At 30.6% G+C, this 20045-nt stretch overlaps 1 protein-coding gene across 1 annotated transcript in view; it reads right to left on the bottom strand.

The window, feature by feature from the left end:
* The window catches only part of LOC145286390 (uncharacterized), a 44937-nt gene that overhangs the window by 1146 nt on the left and 23746 nt on the right, over positions 1-20045 (bottom strand). The window contains exons 4-5 of the mRNA XM_080135317.1: positions 9815-10007; positions 1-332 (exon numbers count right to left, since the gene is read on the bottom strand). The exon at positions 1-332 is cut by the window's left edge and continues 1146 nt beyond it. Coding sequence (XP_079991443.1) covers positions 1-332; positions 9815-10007 — 525 coding nt within the window. The remainder of the gene's footprint in view (positions 333-9814; positions 10008-20045) is intronic.

Here is a 20045-nt window from a genome sequence, read left to right as displayed (position 1 = left end):
GCCCGGACACTTCCTGCGAAAAAAGAGCATTTGCATCCGGCGCCGCCACCATCGGTTCACAAACACCGCTTTGAGATTGATTTTTTTTGTTTCCATTGTTCTTTGGTTTGTTTCTTGGAGAATTACCAAGTAACGTCTTCTGCTTACGAGGAGCATTTAACTGACCCTCGGAACAGACCAAAGTTCGGGAGCTCATTTCAATTGACCTGCGTCTACTTGACCTTTCTGTCCATCTTAAAATCCTTTTCTCAACTTCCTTGATTTCACGGTCGAGTTGAAACTTCTTCAATTTGGCTAATTTTATCACGCCGAGCTGAGTTTCTTGTTGCAACCTTCAAAGATAAAAAGAAAGAAGAAAATAATTTAATCTTCACACAAATACATTGAATGACCCAGAAACATTCGATGCAATGGCTGGAATCGCCCAACAAAAGATAGAATATTAGTAATACATAAGTTAACACACACACACACACACACATATATATATATATATATATACGAGCAAAAGCACCCGTCGTTGACTTGGTTCAAAAACATCCTACAGAAAATGGACTCTGATTTATGAAAGTATGATAGGTTATGAAAAGAAAGGGTTGTAAATTTGGGTCGAATTTGGGGGTATCAAAACCAAAGCAAAATATGATGAAAGTAAAAATAAAATAGATAAACCCCATAATTTATTATACCCTACCTGTTCACACTGAAACACTTATCACAATATTCTGTGGATCTATATTAAAAAACCTTGTTAAACTTTGTGACATATTTCCATTCTATGGAGGCCAGGCGCGAACGCAGAATCCACAATTTTATTATACCATCCCTATTTAAGTTAAAACATATCAAAGTATTCTTATGTATATCTATATACAAAAACACTTGTAAACGTTTTCTTTTTTTTTAATTTTTAAATTTTTTATTTCCATACTTTGTGGACCAGGTGCGAACACAGACCCCACAATTTTAATGAACCACCGTTCTGCAGGATCAAACATACCCATTCCTGTGTCTCGATACATCTTCTTCTATCATTATATGTAATCAGTTTTTTTAAATAGGAGCCTATTCGTGACCAGACACACACACATGCACACACACACATTCAGCTTTATATTATAGATATATATAAGAAAATTAAAGTTGTAAGTTAAAATTTACAATCAAATTTATTATTCGAATGAATACTCCAAAAACCGATTTACAAAGTCCTTATTTCTCGGAGTTTCAAAGAATGCTATTCTTGTTATTCTTCTCACCAGAGGACAGAAAGAAATCGGCAAATTATATTTGTAGCAATGCTAGAATTTGCTGGCTATGGCATTAAGTTAAACACAATTATTATAGTCATAAATTGCTAAGAAAAACAAGTGAAAAAATGTTGGATATGTAAATATTGCGTATTGAGCTTTTTTATTCGGTTAGGATTAAACTATCTCTATATAAATACTGGTATTTATATTAGTTTATAGTTAACATTGCGTATATCAGGTAAACTCTACATCCTTTTGATTTCATTACATATATATATATATATATATATATATATATATATATATATATATATATATATATACCGTGTAAGCCTTATACATACGCTCACACATGCATAAACACAATCAAACAGAAAACAAAGACAACGAAATGTGCATTTCATTTCATACACATATCAAACATTTGGAAGGTAAACACTATATCCTTTTGATTTCATTATATATATACGAGGGGCGTGCAATAAGTAATGCCTCTGGCCCACTTCCAGTTGCCTGATCTAGTTGAAATTTTGCATGTGCAATTATTTATATCTCTACGGGTCATGTGGCAAATTACAGCTCTGAACTAATTGTGGTTTCTGTTTTACAGGTGTTTGAACTGAATTAGGTGTGAAATAGAGCCTGTTGAATGTCGAGCAGTGATCCAGTTTTGTATTTGAGAGGACGCACATCACAGGAGACTGTTGATGAAATGAAAGAAACTTATGGTGATAATGCCCAATCATATGGCCTTGTAAAACGCTGGCATCGTGAATTCAAACATGGTGAAAGTCTGTGGAAACAGCTCCCAGACCTGGTCGCTACCCCCCTTCTGCCATTGATGAGGCATCTGTCCGTCAAGTTTAGGTTGCCATTTTGGAAGATCGGCTCATTACTATTCGCCAAATAGCTCAAGATGTCAAGATTAGTACAGGGTCTGTGGAAACTATTATTCATGACGATTTGCATATGCATAAGATGTCTGCCAGATGGATTCCCAGGTTGCTCACATCATTTCAGAAGCGAGAACATGTCGAGTGCTCGAGGATGAATTTGGAGATGTGCCAAGAAGATGAGTCAAAGTTTTTTAAAAGATTGATTACACAGGATGAAACATGGGTCTATCACTATGATCCAGAGACCAAAGCCTAGTCAATGCAGTGGAAGCACTTGGACTCACCACCTCCAAAGAAGGCAAGCGTGCATCCCTCGGCTGGCAAGGTCATGGTCACAGTCTTCTGGGACTAGGACGGAGTAGTGATGGCAGATTTCCTGGCAAAGGGTGCCACAATTACAGGAGCCTTTTATGCTTCATTTTTCAGGAAATTAAGGGAAGCTATCAATTTTGTAAATGCAGATTTCGTATTTATTACTAGATGTACCCGCCAAACACACGCACACATACACACAGACATACGCAAACACACGCACAAACATACGCAAACACGCACGCACGCACACATACACACACACAGAGACATACACACACGTACGCACTCACGTGCGCACACGCACACACACATGCGCACACACAAAACACACACATACGCACGCAATTACACACAGACAAACACAAACAAACACACGCACTTACTCACACACACGAACAAACAGACGCACACATACAAAAGCACATATAAACACATACACACAGATAAACAAACACACACACAAATACAAAAACAAGCAAACACACAAACACGCCATCACACACACACACACACACTAACAAACATACGCATTCATGCATACAAGCGTGCGGACACAAACACGCACACGCTAATTTTGCAAATATTGAGGAATAGACCGTTTAAACGCTTCAAAATTACACATAAGGAGATTTTTAAATATATAAATTGCAAGTACTGGCTATAAACACGAGTCGCGTCTATAATATTCGCTTAATCCGTGTGTTTTTTTTTATTTAGTGTTTAAATAAACAATTTTCGTATTTTATAAAACAAAGAAGAAATAATTGTTTTCAGTGCCGTATGAAAGTGTGTATGCCCACGGAAAAGATTTTAGTACGGTAGTCGTTTTTTTTTATTTTTGTTTAGCGTATAAATAAAGAATTTTCGTTAAGCGTACTTAAAGCAGAGAGGTTTATCTAGTGTTTATAAAATAAAGAAGAAATAATGGTTATCAGTGCCGATGTGTCGTAAAACAGTATTCCGATGTATGTAAACAGAAAAGATGTAGCACGGTTACGTAACTGTTTAATAAAAATTAACATGTACGATATACTTAATGTATAAATGAAAGCATTCTTGGCTTATAGACATTGTCTCGATGTGTCGCAGTTTAATATGTTTCTATTACGTGTATTTGATAAAAAACGATTGTCTATTCTATAAAGTGAAGCCATATTATTAAATTTCTGGAGCGTTCATTTGTAGAGTTATATTCTGGAATGAACGAACAGTCAGTTTCAGCGAATGAGATTTAGCGGAATGTGAGAAGGAGAAATTATTGATTTTTTATTAGGAAATGAAAGGATTATGTTATGGCTATGAGCGTATCACCCAGTTTATAAGGGCGCAATTCAATATCCGTCGGAAGTGTAGAAATCCTCCCTGTGATGACTGGGAGCCGTAAGAGTACTTGGTATTTAGAGGGGAAAATACGAACTACTATTCTAAAGATGGTTGCGATTGTGGTGATAGCGTACCTAGGATGAAATGTATGATTTTATTATAACGATAAAATGAAGCGTAAATGGCGTTCAAAAGTTATATAAGAGAGTGGATAATAGTATAGCGATAATAAATGTGTATGTGGCATATGCTATTGAAAACCTACAGTTATTTGGTCCAGATAGGAATTTAAATGTTAAGGTCTACCGTCAGCCTTCATCATGATATCGTCACACTGCACTAAGTGGAGAAGGGAGTTGTTGAAAGATCGGTATGATTTCAATGTCCAAATATTTGTTTGTTTTGTTTATGAATATCGCTCTAGACATGAGATAAAGTCACTTGATGTAAGGAGCAAACAAGAACGAAACTAATGATAGAAACGACAGGAGATGAACATTAATTTAAGTTTTTAAACAATCAAGGTTATAGTTAGGAGGAAAGCAGTCAACAAAATAAGTGTTCCCCACCTTTGCAATTATTGGAAAGAAGTTACTTGATGGGAAACTGTATTACAATACGGTATCAAAACACCGAATTGATAAAGACTAATAGACTAATGAGTCAAACGAGCTGAAACTATGGAAGTAGGTAATTCTGAAGAACACATATTTATACACTATCGCCATCACGTTTAGTAGTGAGAGGTTGAAGAGAAGAAGAATGAGAACGACCAAACAAATTACAGATCTGTTTCTGTACTTTATCAAGGACCTTCTAAATGAGATATCGAATCACTAGCCCAAATATGTTTAAATTTTATTATTTAAAATATGGACTCAACTTAAAATGAGAATCACAGACTTATAAAACTGGTTGTCATTAGACTGATTACACAGGATGAAACCTGGGCCCATCACTATGATCCAGAGACCAAAGCCTAGTCAATGCAGTGGAAGCACTTGGACGCACCACCTCCAAAGAAGGCAAGGGCGAATCCCTCGGCTGACAAGGTCATGCTCACCGTCTTCTGGGACCAGGACGGAGTAGTGATGACAGATTTCCTGGCAAAGGGTACCACAATTACAGGAGCCTTTTATGCTTCATTTTTGAGTAAATTAAGGAAAGCTATCAAAATCAAGAGGCGGGGCAAGATCAGCAAAGGTACCCTCCTCCTGTAGGACAACCCTCCGGTCCAAAACTCGCATGTCGCCAGACCAGAATCACGGGCGTGTGGTTATGAAATCCTTCCTCATCCTCCGTATTGTCCTGACTTTGCACCCTCTGACTTTCACCTCTTCTAGGCCATGAAGTTGTTTTTGAAAGGAAAGCGTTTCCCAGATGATGTAGCCTTGATTTCTGAAGTCACGTCGTGGTTGGAGGACCAACCTGGGGTGTTCTACAAAAACGGTCTCCAGAGCTGCATCAAACGATGGGAGAAATGCATAACTCTGGGTGGTTCCTATGTAGAGAAGACTAATGACTGTGACAATTTTCGTTGCTCTACTGCTATAGGAAGTGGGTCAGGGGCATTACGTATTGCCCGCCCCTCGTGGCAGAACAATAAACGAGGACCCCACCTAAAGGAGTTCTCCAAGAGTATTGTAGATGCAGCCAACTTAACGCATAAACCAGAAAAGGGTAACGGACATTTAGACTCTTGTCAAAATACATTAAGCACAAATACTAGTATATATGAAGAAGAATAAGACTGCCTATAACACAGTACACAGATATATAAAAGAATTTAGAATTAAATGACACACCCACCCTCATCTATTATACTATTTAATACAAAAAGTTAAAAGGATAAATAAGATAGATTAGTTACCCCCTTAGACCACTAAAACACAGTATGTCTCCCCTCAACCGAAAAAAAGATAGAGATTTTAATAAAGATAAATTAATTATCCCCCTTACCCAACCAAAAGCAACGAAAGGCAGACCGGAAAAAAACAAACAACACATAATTACTAACACGCATTAAATAAAAAAAAATTAAAAAAGAAGAAAACTCATACCGGATTAAAATAAATTATACAGAAACTAGCTATGTAAAAGCTAAATAAAAACATACATCATTATATAAACAAACATATGCGGACCTGAAAAAATATGCCCCGGGACAGAAAACAGGATGACTGACGAGAGCCGAACATTATTTAGGTGTTACCATTAACGGTTTCCCGTTGTGTTTGGGCTTGAAACCGACGGTACCAATGTTTCTCTGAACTCCTATAAAACTAAAAAATAACTATTTAGCTCTTATATCGAAAAAGTTTTTCTTTGTAATCGAGCACTTTGTCGAACTCTTTCCTCAAAATACAGTAAGCAAATATATATATATATATATATATATATATATATACACAAATGATTAATAAAACATGTTAAAAGACATCTTGAAAAAGAGTTAAAAACAAGGAAGCACAAGCGGATAGTCCTTAATCCGCGGAGTTTCGAAGAAATACTCTCCTTCTCATCAGAGGGCAGGAATTAGCAAAATGCGGGATCGGATTTGGCATGTAAAAGTATTTAGTGAAACTACAAGTAAGTCACAGATCTTACTTGGTTAAAAAAAAGGGCGAGGTAAGGGGAGTAGGAGGTAAAAGAAAAATGATAAAAAGATTACACATGAATGGATAGTCCGGTGAAGGGTAAAAAATCCCAGGATGGTAAAATCCAAACACGGTAGAATTAAAATTTTCCAATCGAACAGGTAAGTTCCAAATGGTCCAAAATGATCCAAAAAGCAGAATTCCTTGGAAAAAATCACAAATGGAATGAAAATACACTACAAACACAAATGGAATATATATATATATATATATATATATATATATATATATATATATATATATATATATACATTTGTTTTGTTATTTTCACAAAAGTTATAATAATTAAATTCGCTTGTAGTAAAGCTCGAAGGAGACGGAAACTCCGTTAATCTCGCGTTGCGAATGCACAGTTCCAATATTTCAACAAGCAGAGAGACAACGTAAGGATCTTTACAAACAGAATTTCTTTCTCTAACCTTATACTAAACTGAGAAACAGTTTCTATAATTTATCTCCCATCATTAGCAAATAATCGAGGAACAGAGCATTAAGCAACACCTTTTTAGTCGCTTCTCTCCTGTGCATAAAAAATATGTATGTATATATACATATATAAATATATATATATATATATAGTAATTTATAAAATACTAGCGGGGGTACCCGGCGTTGCCCGAGTGTTTGTTTCCGGGACGGGGGGGAGTTTTAAAAAATGTTATGGTAGGTAAGTAGGAAGGATCAAACCCGGACTCATGAGTAAAAGTAGGAAAATAAAGTGTGAAAAAAAAAAAAACATCTGCAACGTTAACAGTTCGGCCACCAAGCAAAGTCCATTCCAGTTGTTTAGGAAAATAAAAAAAAAACGACTACGGTAGGTCGGCGCGAACGTGAAAATATAATGTGAATTGTCCAGCACGCCAACCACTACGCCACAGAGCACTGCAGCTTAGTTTAGTGATTTTAAATAACTTCACATGAAAGAAGTACGAAGCCAAACCGGTGTTCTCTTCTCAACTATTCCTTGTGAACGATCCCCAAACGGTATAAAGTGGTGGCAGGGGGGGGGAGGAATTTATAAGAGAGAAAATATTTTACCACTTCCATTGATCTTAACCGATTTTGGCCGTGACTTCTCAGCAGAAAAAGTATAGAAATCTAAGATTATCGAGGAATTTGAGAAATAATAAGCCTATAACACACTTCAGATATTGTTCTGCCGTTTGTGCATATTATATTTGCATGAAATATCTTGATTTTTAATCCTATTAAGGTCAAAATCAGACGCGAAAAATGAGTTCATTTTATTTATATAGAGAAGAGAAGAAGAGAAGAGAAGAGAAGATATATGGCGCCATATATATTTTATTAATCACTAACCAGCTCTACCTACGTATTGAGCACTTTTGAAGTAAATACTTAAAGTTTACGCATAAATCTATACTTTCGTATATTAATTTTATATAGTTAAGTAGTTGTATATATATATATATATATATATATATATATATATATATAATTTCGTATAAATACTATTTCCATTATTTTCTCTCACATATATATATATGTGTGTGTGTGTGTGTGTGTGTGTGTGTGTGTGTGTGTGTGTGTGTGTGTGTGTGTGTGTGTGTGTGTGTGTGTGTGTGAGAAAATAATGGAAATAGTATTTATACGAAATTGAGAAATAAGAAAAAGACACACCGGGTATGTGTCCATCAACGTTTCGTCTTTATTTCGAGACTTCTACCGGATGAATGAAATAAGGAAAAAAAACAATACAAATATCTGAAAATTTTCTTGTGAAAAGTAAGACGCTGTTGTTTCATTTCAGAAACGGAAAAATACGTTCGAAATTTAATATATATATATATATATATATATATATATATATATATATAAAGAGAGAGAGAGAGAGAGAGAGAGAGAGAAAGGTTTCGAAATCATCAATGAAGTTTTCATGAGAAAGAAACATAACAAAATGATAATTATATGTACGATCGTTTCGAAAACGATATCCTTTTATTCATTCGATATTTAAAAATGAAACCATCGAGAAATAAGTAAAATATTTCTGGACATCGTCTCCTCGTCAGCTCAAATGGAAGGGAAAGGAAGAGAAGACGCTAAATTCTTACTAGCTTATTGAAGTAAATATAGTTTGTGAACCTTTGTAAAATAATTGTTTCGATATTGCTTTTTTTTTAACCGTAAGGAGGCTCTCGGTCTGCAAACCTTCTTTGATAATAATGGAAAAACATTTTTTGATAATAATCGAAATTACCTACACAAAAAATATTCCGCGTTTCATCCATGCTAGGATTCATCAGGCTTATGCTAGGTGGATGAAACACGGAATATTTTGTGTAGCTTAGTTGTCATATATATTTTTATAACTTACTACCTAGCTTTATCTACGTATTGAGCACTGTTGAAGTAAATACTTAAAGTTTACGCATAAATTTATACTTTCGTATCGTAATTTACGTGATTAAATGAAGTAGTGATATATATATATATATATATATATATATATATATATATATATATATATATATATATATAGTAGAAATGCTAATTAATAAAAACTGAAGAAAGTGCTCAATATGGTTGTAGAGCAAATATGCGTTTTATTTTTTATTACCTTATCTTTCTGTTAAGTTACATTATTGTTTCAGCTACCCGGCCGGGTTTTTTTTTGGCCGTCTGTAGCTTCCTCAACTTTTACAGAAATGTTCGTTATGATGGGATGAAAGAGTGAATGATGTCAGACCAGGGGTGCGAGAAGAGTGGAAAAAAGAGAGGAAGGGAACAAGGGGAAAGGTGGGAGGGGGTGCTTGGTATTTCGGTAATGTTTTAGTTTTGGAGTTTAAGCACCTTGTAGGGGAGGGTCTGGAAAGTTAATTTCTGGTGTGGCTGAGGGCATAGGGATACTTTATTTCTGTAAAAGTCTGAGGACGCGACAGACGGCCAAAAAAACGGTCGGGTAGCTGAAACAATAATGTAACTTAACAGAAAGATACTGTAATAAAAAATAAAACGTATATATATATATATATATATATACAAAGAAAAAGCAATCCATACAAAAATCGTGCCATCACTAATATATATATATATATATATATATATATATATATATATATATATATAAGGTATCCTTTTTCTGCACATTATAAATAGTCATCTTTAAAAGAAGGTCGTACGAAAATCTTTCAGTTCATCATGGTTTTAAATTAATTTCCTCAACCATTTTATAAAATTGAAGAAGTCCCCCAAGATATGGACGAAACGTTGGTATTTTTTTTTAATGACTTTAAGTCTAAATGCTGTATGAATCGAGAATCAATGAAAAAATTGTGAGGTCATTTTTAGGAGGAGGTACAATATGTGTAATCCTAATCGTGTCTACAATTGAACAAATTGACCTCACCTCTTTGCTTCTTTCATAGCTGATCTGAGCGTGAATTGTTTCGGATTGGAAGTCGTCACTTCACTAATTTGTTTTCTCTTTGTTTCTTTGTTGGTGAAACCGCTGGAATTTTCGCTTTCGCCAGAGAGATGAAAGGTGGATTTCGAGTTTGATGTTTTCGATCCTTTAATGGTTCGTTTCGTCAATTTATTAACTAGAAAATAAGCATGCAAATATATACACTGATAAATATATATATAGAGAGAGAGAGCTATATAAGCATGTAGATATATGGGTACACGTGCGCTTGAAAGCCAAATCACAACGCAATATTAGGAAAATAAACAAACATTTTACTTGTTTAAAATTTATAATTTAAATATATTTCGGAGCCAAACTCCATCCTCAGTATGTTGTTTTCTTTCTTTTTTTCCTCTTATTTCTCGTACTCTTGACGTTAATCTCGCGTTGCCAAAGCACAGTTCCAACAGTTCAAAGGTCCTGAATATGACCTTAAACTATATCCAGTGGTGAGGTCCCAGCTTGCGGGCTTTGGGGAGTGTGGAGCGACCCTTTAATTTCCACTGCTCCCAGGTCCACTCTGACCTCGAGTGGTAGTACCTGTTAGGGTCCTAACTTTGGGTTAAATAGAAACCGACTTGAAAACAAGAAATACATTCTATTAAAAAAAAATTCTTCAAAATCTTTGTATTCGGCATTAAATAACCTGAAAAAGGGTTGATATGCCGTAAAACAAAAACAACCAAACAACCAACCAACATTTCAAAATACAACCGCTGATACACAACGTGCGGATCTTTACAAACAGAATTTCTTTCTCCAACTTTAAAACATGGCAAGAAAAATTTAGTAGGCTTCCGGTATTAAACGAAACACATGTAAGACATGCTTAATCAGAAATATGAATAAAATATTATGAGTGTGAATTAAATGCATCCTCTGGTTTTGTAAACGTCAACCAATGATACATAGAAATTTTAGAAAAACAAACCAATGATAGGTTTTTATTTTAAATGAAAAGCATTTACTAGGGGTGGGACCGGCTTTGGCCGATCGTAAAATACGCTTAAATATGATATTTTAATTTGTCCAAATTACGTTTATATTATTATAGAGCAGTGATGTCAAAAGTAAAAAAAAAACTATTTGAGTGCTATCAGCTAAAGTCGAAACCGAAACCAATATTGTAGCATTCAAAGCTGGTGACGTTACCACTGTATCAACATGACACGCATATGAACTGATTAAAATTAAAAATTAAAAATTAACAAAAATGAATGTACAAAACGTATAAAGATTTTGTTTTCAATTTTGACCCATTTTTAATTCCTTGAAAACTATTTTAACCGACTAAATACCATAAAATAACAGTATATAAAATACCATAAAAGAACGGTATCAGACCTAAGCGTCGCTCTGAAACTTTTAGTTTCAGATGAGGTACAGACAAACAGATATTCTTTTATTTATTTTATGTTTTTATTTTCGGCGTTAAATGTGCTGTACATAAAATATACATTGTTTATAGTAACTTCTCCAGACACGGTATGAAGCCACCTGGCGTAGGGAGCAAACCGAAATCATACTTTATGGTCAAAATCTAGCCAATAATAATGTTGTATGGATAGATTATGTCCTGGAAAACAGAAACATCATTAGTGGAATTTGAAGACTAATGGACAAAATAAGGGAAACGAGAGGTATGAGGAATGTTCATTTTTACTCTTCTTTTTTTATTTTACGTCTTCTACATCACCTTTAATGAATAAGTACTATAATGAATAAGTGCTTAAATGAATAAGTGCCGCTCGCTGTTGCCTAGGTTAGTGTTCAATGTCGAAGTGTGAGTTAGCACAGAAGCTGCGCTTGTTTAAAGTTGAAAATAAAATTTCATGAGTAGTACTTTTTAAGCCGAGAATCTAAAATAACATATTCTTAAAACAAATATTTTAATTATTTTTAAAAAGTCTATAGTTTGGCTTTGTAAATTCTTAATGTTACTAAATTTCAATGCAAGATATAATGAAGAAACTTAACACAACTATTAATTCATTTATCATTTAATTTATTTCACTTCCTCAGGGGTGGCAAGAATCATCAGATGAAGTCGGGTCAACACTGATTTGACTGGAGAATGAGAACGTTCACGCCATCTTGGTATTGTTAAGGCGGGAAGGGAGTTACTGGAAAGAAAGGGAAAGTGGAGGTAGTTGCTTGTCTAGCCGCACTGATGAGCTGTGAAACAGTGAAACAGTACTGTATGTTGATGACTATAATGCTCCCTATCTTAGGTTGAGCATTTGGGAAGTGATATACAAATTACCATTAGCGTATGAAGCTATGCTCTTTGTGTAAACAAATTGAGCTTAGGTACTTTGGACAATGACAAAACATTGTTAATTCACTGCCCGCATAGCTTGGACGATCGGGTTTCGATCCTGGCTTAGGGTAGTTGCTTATCTAGCCGCACTGATGAGCTGTGAAACAGCGAAAAAGTACTGTATGTGGATAATTATATATATATATATATATATATATATATATATATACGTATATATATATATATATATATATATATATATATATATATATATATATATAGTGAGTGTGTGTGTGCGTTACAGCATAATACGAAACTTAACGATGAAGAGGCAATAAAAGCAGAAGTTTTATATGTAGAGACTGGACAGTTTATTTAATAACGGTTATAATTACATATAATATTTTTCAATTTAACTACCGGCCGGGGAAAACAGCTATCACAAGACAATGCAAATTGGTAATGCGTTTGGTGACAATGTTTTCGTCTGCAGAAGGAAGTCAACCGTGTTATAAGTGTATTAGTCGGTCTGGGCATCGATCACACCCCAAATGTAATAGTTTAGTTGGTTGGTATGGGTTGGGTAAGGAAGGCGTCTACGAGTATGGCGACTCGTCGTAAGAAACATTTTGCGCATCCACGCCTGAGTGATCTTGACCTCATATGTGCAAGTGCGGTATCCTGCTCGAAGATATAGGGGTGTCTAGCAATGATCTCGTTTATCCAAGACTTAATCACACTCCTCAGCACTTCCTGATGCATGTTTTATATATATAAATATATATATATATATATATATATATATATATATATATATATATATATATATATATTATATATAAGCCACCCGTGGACGGTATAAAAAAGAAACCTAAAAATGTTTGTGTAGTTTTGTATGAAAATAAAGGTTTTGATGATGTAAATTTACCGAAAATATTTAATAAAAAAAACTATACAATTACTACCAAATGAGTTACAAACAAAAGATAAAAAAACCAATAGTTACATATAAACTAGGGCCAACAATACGCAATAAGATTTTCAATTATAAAAAAAAACGGTAGAACATATCAATATAAATGATAATATTATAAATATTCCAGGATGTGAATGTAATTCCTCTCCTTTCTGTAATAATGATATAAAACATGTAATTACAGGAGATTTAAAGATAGTAAATAATCCTAAATTAAGAAAACTTCTTATAATATAGTCCGAATTATAGAGAGCCTAAATGCCTAAATTACACAAAATGCGTTAAAGAAGTAACTAAAGCACTAGAAGGCTTTATTATGTCTATGGTAAAGAAATATAAATTAGCACAGTCTACGTTTGATACATGGAAAAATAGTATACTTGAATGCGTAAATGAGAAGGTTAAACATATAAAAAAAGTTAAACACCCTAGAAAAACTAATCCTCTTTTAAAACATTGAGAAATACGGAATGAACTTAAAATACGTCAAGACGTTTGTAATAGTTCCGATTGATAAAGCGGCAAACAATATAGCTTTTATATGTAAAAAATATTATATACAAGGCTTATTGATAGAAGTAGGAATTATAGGTAACGTTTCAGATACCTATAAAGTAATATTAATTTAGATAGCATTATTCTGAATAATAGTATTATTAGTGAAAAAGTAGGATTAAAGTTAGAAGAAAAAAACAAAAAACTTCCATGTATGTATTAGATACCTAAAATGCATAAAATCCAGTTAGTGCTAGATTTATTGTAGGTTCAAAGACGTGCATCACTAAACCTTTAAGTAAAGCTATATCTAAAATATTTAAATTAATTATAAATCAAATAAATAATTTTCACCTGAAAAGAAAATTCTATAGTAATATAGATATATTTTGGGTAGTAAATAATTCCCAACCAGTGAAAGAAAAATTAGATAAAATAAATTCCAGAATAAAAGCAAAGTCTAAGGCTACATATGATTTTAGTACGCTATATACTAAAATTACATATGAAAAACTTATAAAAGAATTAAATGATACTGTAGATTTAGCTTTTGAAGGTGGAAAAGGTAAACTTTTCAAACTCTAAAGCTTTCTGGTGTAAAAATAAAAATAGCAAAACGAGTGTTTCTAAAGGTATTTTAAAAATACTTGTAAGTCATCTTATTAAAGAATGCTATTTTCAAATAGGAAATAAAATATTACACCAAACGATAATACGGGATGAACTTAAAATACTTCAAGACAAGTTTGTAATAGTTCCGATTGATAAAGCGGGAAACAATATAGCTTTTATATGTAAAAAATATTATATAAATTAAGATTAAGGGAGGTGGTGTTTGATCAACACTGCTGGGGAGCCATGATGTAATATACTTTTTTTTTTAATCCCCGAAACAGTGTTTCATGGTAAACAACTGATGATCCCTTAAAAATAAATTATTAGTACTATAGTAAATTCGAGAGCGAGTTGATGCAGTGATTGCAGGTGATTAAATGACTTACTGACTAGATGGTTTTCTAACAAATGATAAAAAATATTTTTTGTATAGTTTTAAAGGTTAAAAACTTCAAAGACTATATATATATATATATATATATATATATACATATATATATATATATATATATATATATATATATATATATATTAGTCTTCACGCGAAAGAGCAGGATACAAAATGTTTTAAATAATAATAATAATAATAATAGAATAACAATAACAAAGACTTTCGCTGGCGAGGACTACTACTGACCGTAACCAGTTATACAGTCCTTTTGAAATTGTCATCTCTATTTTTCTTGTTATGTACTGAATATTTGTTAATGAAACCTATATGAAATATGTTCCTTATTAAATTTTAAATATTTTCTATCCTGAAAGATTTAAAAAATTTAATCTAAAATGTTATTTTAAAGTTTTTGACAAAAAAACATTCAGATTTTCTCATTATTCAGACCTGTATTCCAAAGATGGAGTTGCAAAAAAAATGAGTTGTGAGGAGAAATACAAACTGAAACAGAGAGAATATTCAGACCTGTAATAATACAAAGAAGGGGTTGCAAAAATGAGTTGTGGTGTGAGGAGAGTTAGATAGAGAGAAGGGGAGTTTTAAAATATAACCTTAAAAAGATAAGATACAAGTTAGTAAAGCATTTCATCCAATGCATGAAAATTGTTAAACAAAATATTTTTACTATAAGCTTTAAAAATAAAGGTACAAGATTCAATTGCAAATTAATTTATCTTCATAGTGCACTTTTATAAATTTTACAAAGTAATGTATAAAAATATAATTTAAATTGAATCAAAAAATAACCTTGGAGTTATACAATGTACCAAATTATGCGAGATTATTCACCCTAACGTATTAATTTTAAAATCCATCCAGCCAGCCAGCCAGCGTGGCCGTAGCCGAGAATGAACTCACTACACGAGTTTGTAGTATAATTCAAATCTTGCCGGTAGATGAATACTTATGTTTCGCCAGGGTTATAAGGGGTATTTTTTATCGTGACGCCCTCACTAGATGGGGTGCCTACCACGGTTTAAGAGTGCTATTTACCCTCTAGAGAAGAATAGACCGCGCCAGTTTCTCAACCTGATATTTTACCTCGCGGTACATACAGCGCCTCACCTTCCTAAATGGTCACCCATCTGGTACTAGTGAGGTTCAACTTTGCTTAACTTCGGTGATCTGGTGAGAACCGGTGTGTCAACGTGATTGTACCGCATAAGTTTTAAATAATAACTGCTTAATAGTCGATGAAATATTTCTGTTATTTTTTAAAAAAATAATGAAAACGTGTTATCTTGTGTTAAATAATCGTAAAACTACATCCTCGCTATTGACCTTTGCTGTTTCTGTAACCGAAGATAATGTTATACGTGGGTCGATCAGAAAGTAAAACCTGTTTATCAAACTCAGAACTAAAACGTTGAAGAAATAAGAAAACGGGAGCAGTACTATTCAAACAAGCAAACTTTTGTAATCCAGAATGTATTATTCTATATAATCACCACCATTCTCAAAGCACTTCTGTCAGTCTCTTTTGATGCATCGATCGTAAATGTCTTGGGCAAGCTTTGTCACTGAAATCTATAACGCCACTCTGAAATCGACGAATCCATCTCCTAATTGTGCTGATATCAACTTCACTGGCGTTGTAAATGTTTAACAGACGCCTGTAAATGTTGATCGATTACAATATTTAAGCGTGGATTGAATTCAATGTTGGATGTCTGCTTTTGAAGTACGTCATTGGAAGGGGTTTCTTTCTTGGGGGTCTCACCTCGTAAATATCTGTAACAAAGTGATTACAATATTATCTTTCGCTTCATGCAAGATAAAACTGAATAAAATATGTTTCTAAATATTTGATTAAAACACACGAAAAAAAAGGTGTCGCTAGTACAGGGTGGCCCACTTAAAAGTTACCCAGAAAATGTAATCGAGGGGAGAAACTTTATTTTATTGTTTAAATTACCTATAGTATTGTTTAAATTACCTATAGTATTGTTTAAATTATCTATAGTATTGTTTAAATTATCTATAGTATTGTTTAAATTATCTGTAGTATTGTTTAAATTATCTGTAGTATTGTTTAAATTATCTATAGTATTGTTTTAATTATCTGTAGTATTGTTTAAATTATCTGTAGTATTGTTTAAATTATCTACAGTATTGTTTAAATTATCTGTAGTATTGTTTAAATTATCTATAGTATTGTTTAAATTATCTATAGTATTGTTTAAATTATCTGTAGTATTGTTTAAATTATCTGTAGTATTGTTTAAATTATCTGTAGTATTGTTTAAATTATCCATAGTATTGTTTAAATTATCTACAGTATTGTTTAAATTATCTGTAATATTGTTTAAATTATCTATAGTATTGTTTAAATTATCTATAGTATTGTTTAAATTATCTATAGTATGGTTTAAATTATCCATAGTATTGTTTAAATTATCTATAGTATTGTTTAAATTATCTATAGTATTGTTTAAATTATCTGTAGTATTGTTTAAATTATCTGTAGTATTGTTTAAATTATCTGTAATATTGTTTAAATTATCTATAGTATTGTTAAAATTATCTATAGTATTGTTTAAATTAGCTGTAGTATTGTTTAAATTATCTATAGTATTGTTTAAATTATCTATAGTATTGTTTAAATTATCTGTAGTATTGTTTAAATTATCTGTAGTATTGTTTAAATTATCTGTAGTATTGTTTAAATTATCTATAGTGTTGTTTAAATTATCTATAGTATTGTTTAAATTATCTATAGTATTGTTTAAATTATGTGTAGTATTGTTTAAATTATCTATAGTATTGTTTAAATTATCTATAGTATTGTTTAAATTATCTGTAGTATTGTTTAAATTATCTGTAGTATTGTTTAAATTATCTGTAATATTGTTTAAATTATCTACAGTATTGTTAAAATTATCTATAGTATTGTTTAAATTATCTATAGTATTGTTTAAATTATCTATAGTATTGTTTAAATTATCTATAGTATTGTTTAAATTATCTATAGTATTGTTTAAATTATCTGTAGTATTGTTTAAATTATCTGTAGTATTGATTAAATTATCTGTAGTATTGTTTAAATTATCTGTAGTATTGTTTAAATTATCTGTAATATTGTTTAAATTATCTATAGTATTGTTAAAATTATCTATAGTATTGTTAAAATTATCTATAGTATTGTTTAAATTATCTATAATATTGTTTAAATTATCTATAGTATTGTTTAAATTATCTAAAATATTGTTGAAATTATCTGTAGTATTGTTTAAATTATCTATAGTATTGTTTAAATTATCTATAGTATTGTTTAAATTATCTATAGTATTGTTTAAATTATCTATAGTATTGTTTAAATTATCTATAGTATTGTTTAAATTATCTGTAGTATTGTTTAAATTATCTATAGTATTGTTTAAATTATCTGTAGTATTGTTTAAATTATCTATAGTATTGTTTTAATTATCTGTAATATTGTTTAAATTATCTGTAGTATTGTTTAAATTATCTACAGTATTGTTTAAATTATCTGTAGTATTGTTTAAATTATCTGTAGTATTGTTTAAATTATCTATAGTATTGTTTAAATTATCTATCGTATTGTTTTAATTATCTATAGTATTGTTTAAATTATCTACAGTATTGTTTAAATTATCTACAGTATTGTTTAAATTATCTGTAGTATTGTTTAAATTATCTATAGTATTGTTTAAATTATCTATAGCATTGTTTAAATTATCTATAGTATTGTTTAAATTATCTATAGTATTGTTTAAATTAGCTGTAGTATTGTTTAAATTATCTGTAGTATTGTTTAAATTATCTATAGTATTGTTTAAATTATCTGTAGTATTGTTTAAATTATCTGTAATATTGTTTAAATTATCTATAATATTGTTTTAATTATCTGTAGTATTGTTTAAATTATCTATAGTATTGTTTAAATTATCTGTAGTATTGTTTAAATTATTTATATTATTGTTTTAATTATCTGTAGTATTGTTTAAATTATATATAGTATTGTTTTAATTATCTGTAGTATTGTTTAAATTATCTGTAGTATTGTTTAAATTATCTACAGTATTGTTTAAATAATCTGTAGTATTGTTTAAATTATCTATAGTATGGTTTAAATTATCTATAGTATTGTTTAAATTATCTATAGTATTGTTTTAATTATCTATAGTATTGTTTAAATTATCTACAGTATTGTTTAAATTATCTACAGTATTGTTTAAATTATCTGTAGTATTGTTTTAATTATCTATAGTATTGTTTAAATTATCTATAGTATTGTTTAAATTATCTATAGTATTGTTTAAATTATCTATAGTATTGTTTAAATTATCTGTAGTATTGTTTAAATTATTTGTAGTATTGTTTAAATTATCTGTAGTATTGTTGAAATTATCTGTAATATTGTTTAAATTATCTATAGTATTGTTAAAATTATCTATAGTATTGTTTAAATTATCTATAGTATTGTTTAAATTATCTGTAATATTGTTTAAATTATCTATAATATTGTTTTAATGATCCGTAGTATTGTTTAAATTATCTATAGTATTGTTTAAATTATCTATAGTATTGTTTAAATTATCTATAGTATTGTTTAAATTATCCATAGTATTGTTTAAATTATCTATAGTATTGTTTAAATTATCTATAGTATTGTTTAAATTATCTATAGTATTGTTTAAATTATCTATAGTATTGTTTAAATTATCTATAGTATTGTTTAAATTATCTATAGTATTGTTTAAATTAACTGTAGTATTGTTTAAATTATCTATAGTATTGTTTAAATTGTCTATAGTATTGTTTAAATTGTCTATAGTATTGTTTAAATTATCTATAGTATTGTTTAAATTATCTATAGTATTGTTTAAATTATCTGTAGTATTGTTTAAATTATCCATAGTATTGTTTAAATTATCTGTAGTATTGTTTAAATTATCTATAGTATTGTTTAAATTATCTGTAATATTGTTAAAATTATCTATAGTATTGTCTAAATTATCTATAGTATTGTTTAAATTATCTATAGTATTGTTTAAATTATCTATAGTATTGTTTAAATTATCTATAGTATTGTTTAAATTATCTATAGTATTGTTTAAATTATCTATAGTATTGTTTAAATTATCTGTAGTATTTTTTAAATTATCTATAGTATTGTTTAAATTATCTGTAGTATTGTTTAAATTATCTATAGTATTGTTTAAATTATCTGTAGTATTGTTTAAATTATCTGTAGTATTGTGTAAATTATCTATAGTATTGTTAAAATTATCTATAGTATTGTTTAAATTATCTGTAATATTGTTTAAATTATCTATAGTATTGTTTAAATTATCTATAGTATTGTTTTAATTATCTGTAGTATTGTTTAAATTATCTATAGTATTGT

The sequence above is a fragment of the Euprymna scolopes genome, chromosome 10 (assembly GCF_053919585.1).
Source record: "Euprymna scolopes isolate OS-2025 chromosome 10, ASM5391958v1, whole genome shotgun sequence".
Classification (NCBI taxonomy): Eukaryota; Metazoa; Mollusca; class Cephalopoda; order Sepiida; family Sepiolidae; genus Euprymna; species Euprymna scolopes.
Note: the sequence above shows the minus strand (reverse complement) of the source record. Positions and strands in the feature narration are given on the sequence as shown.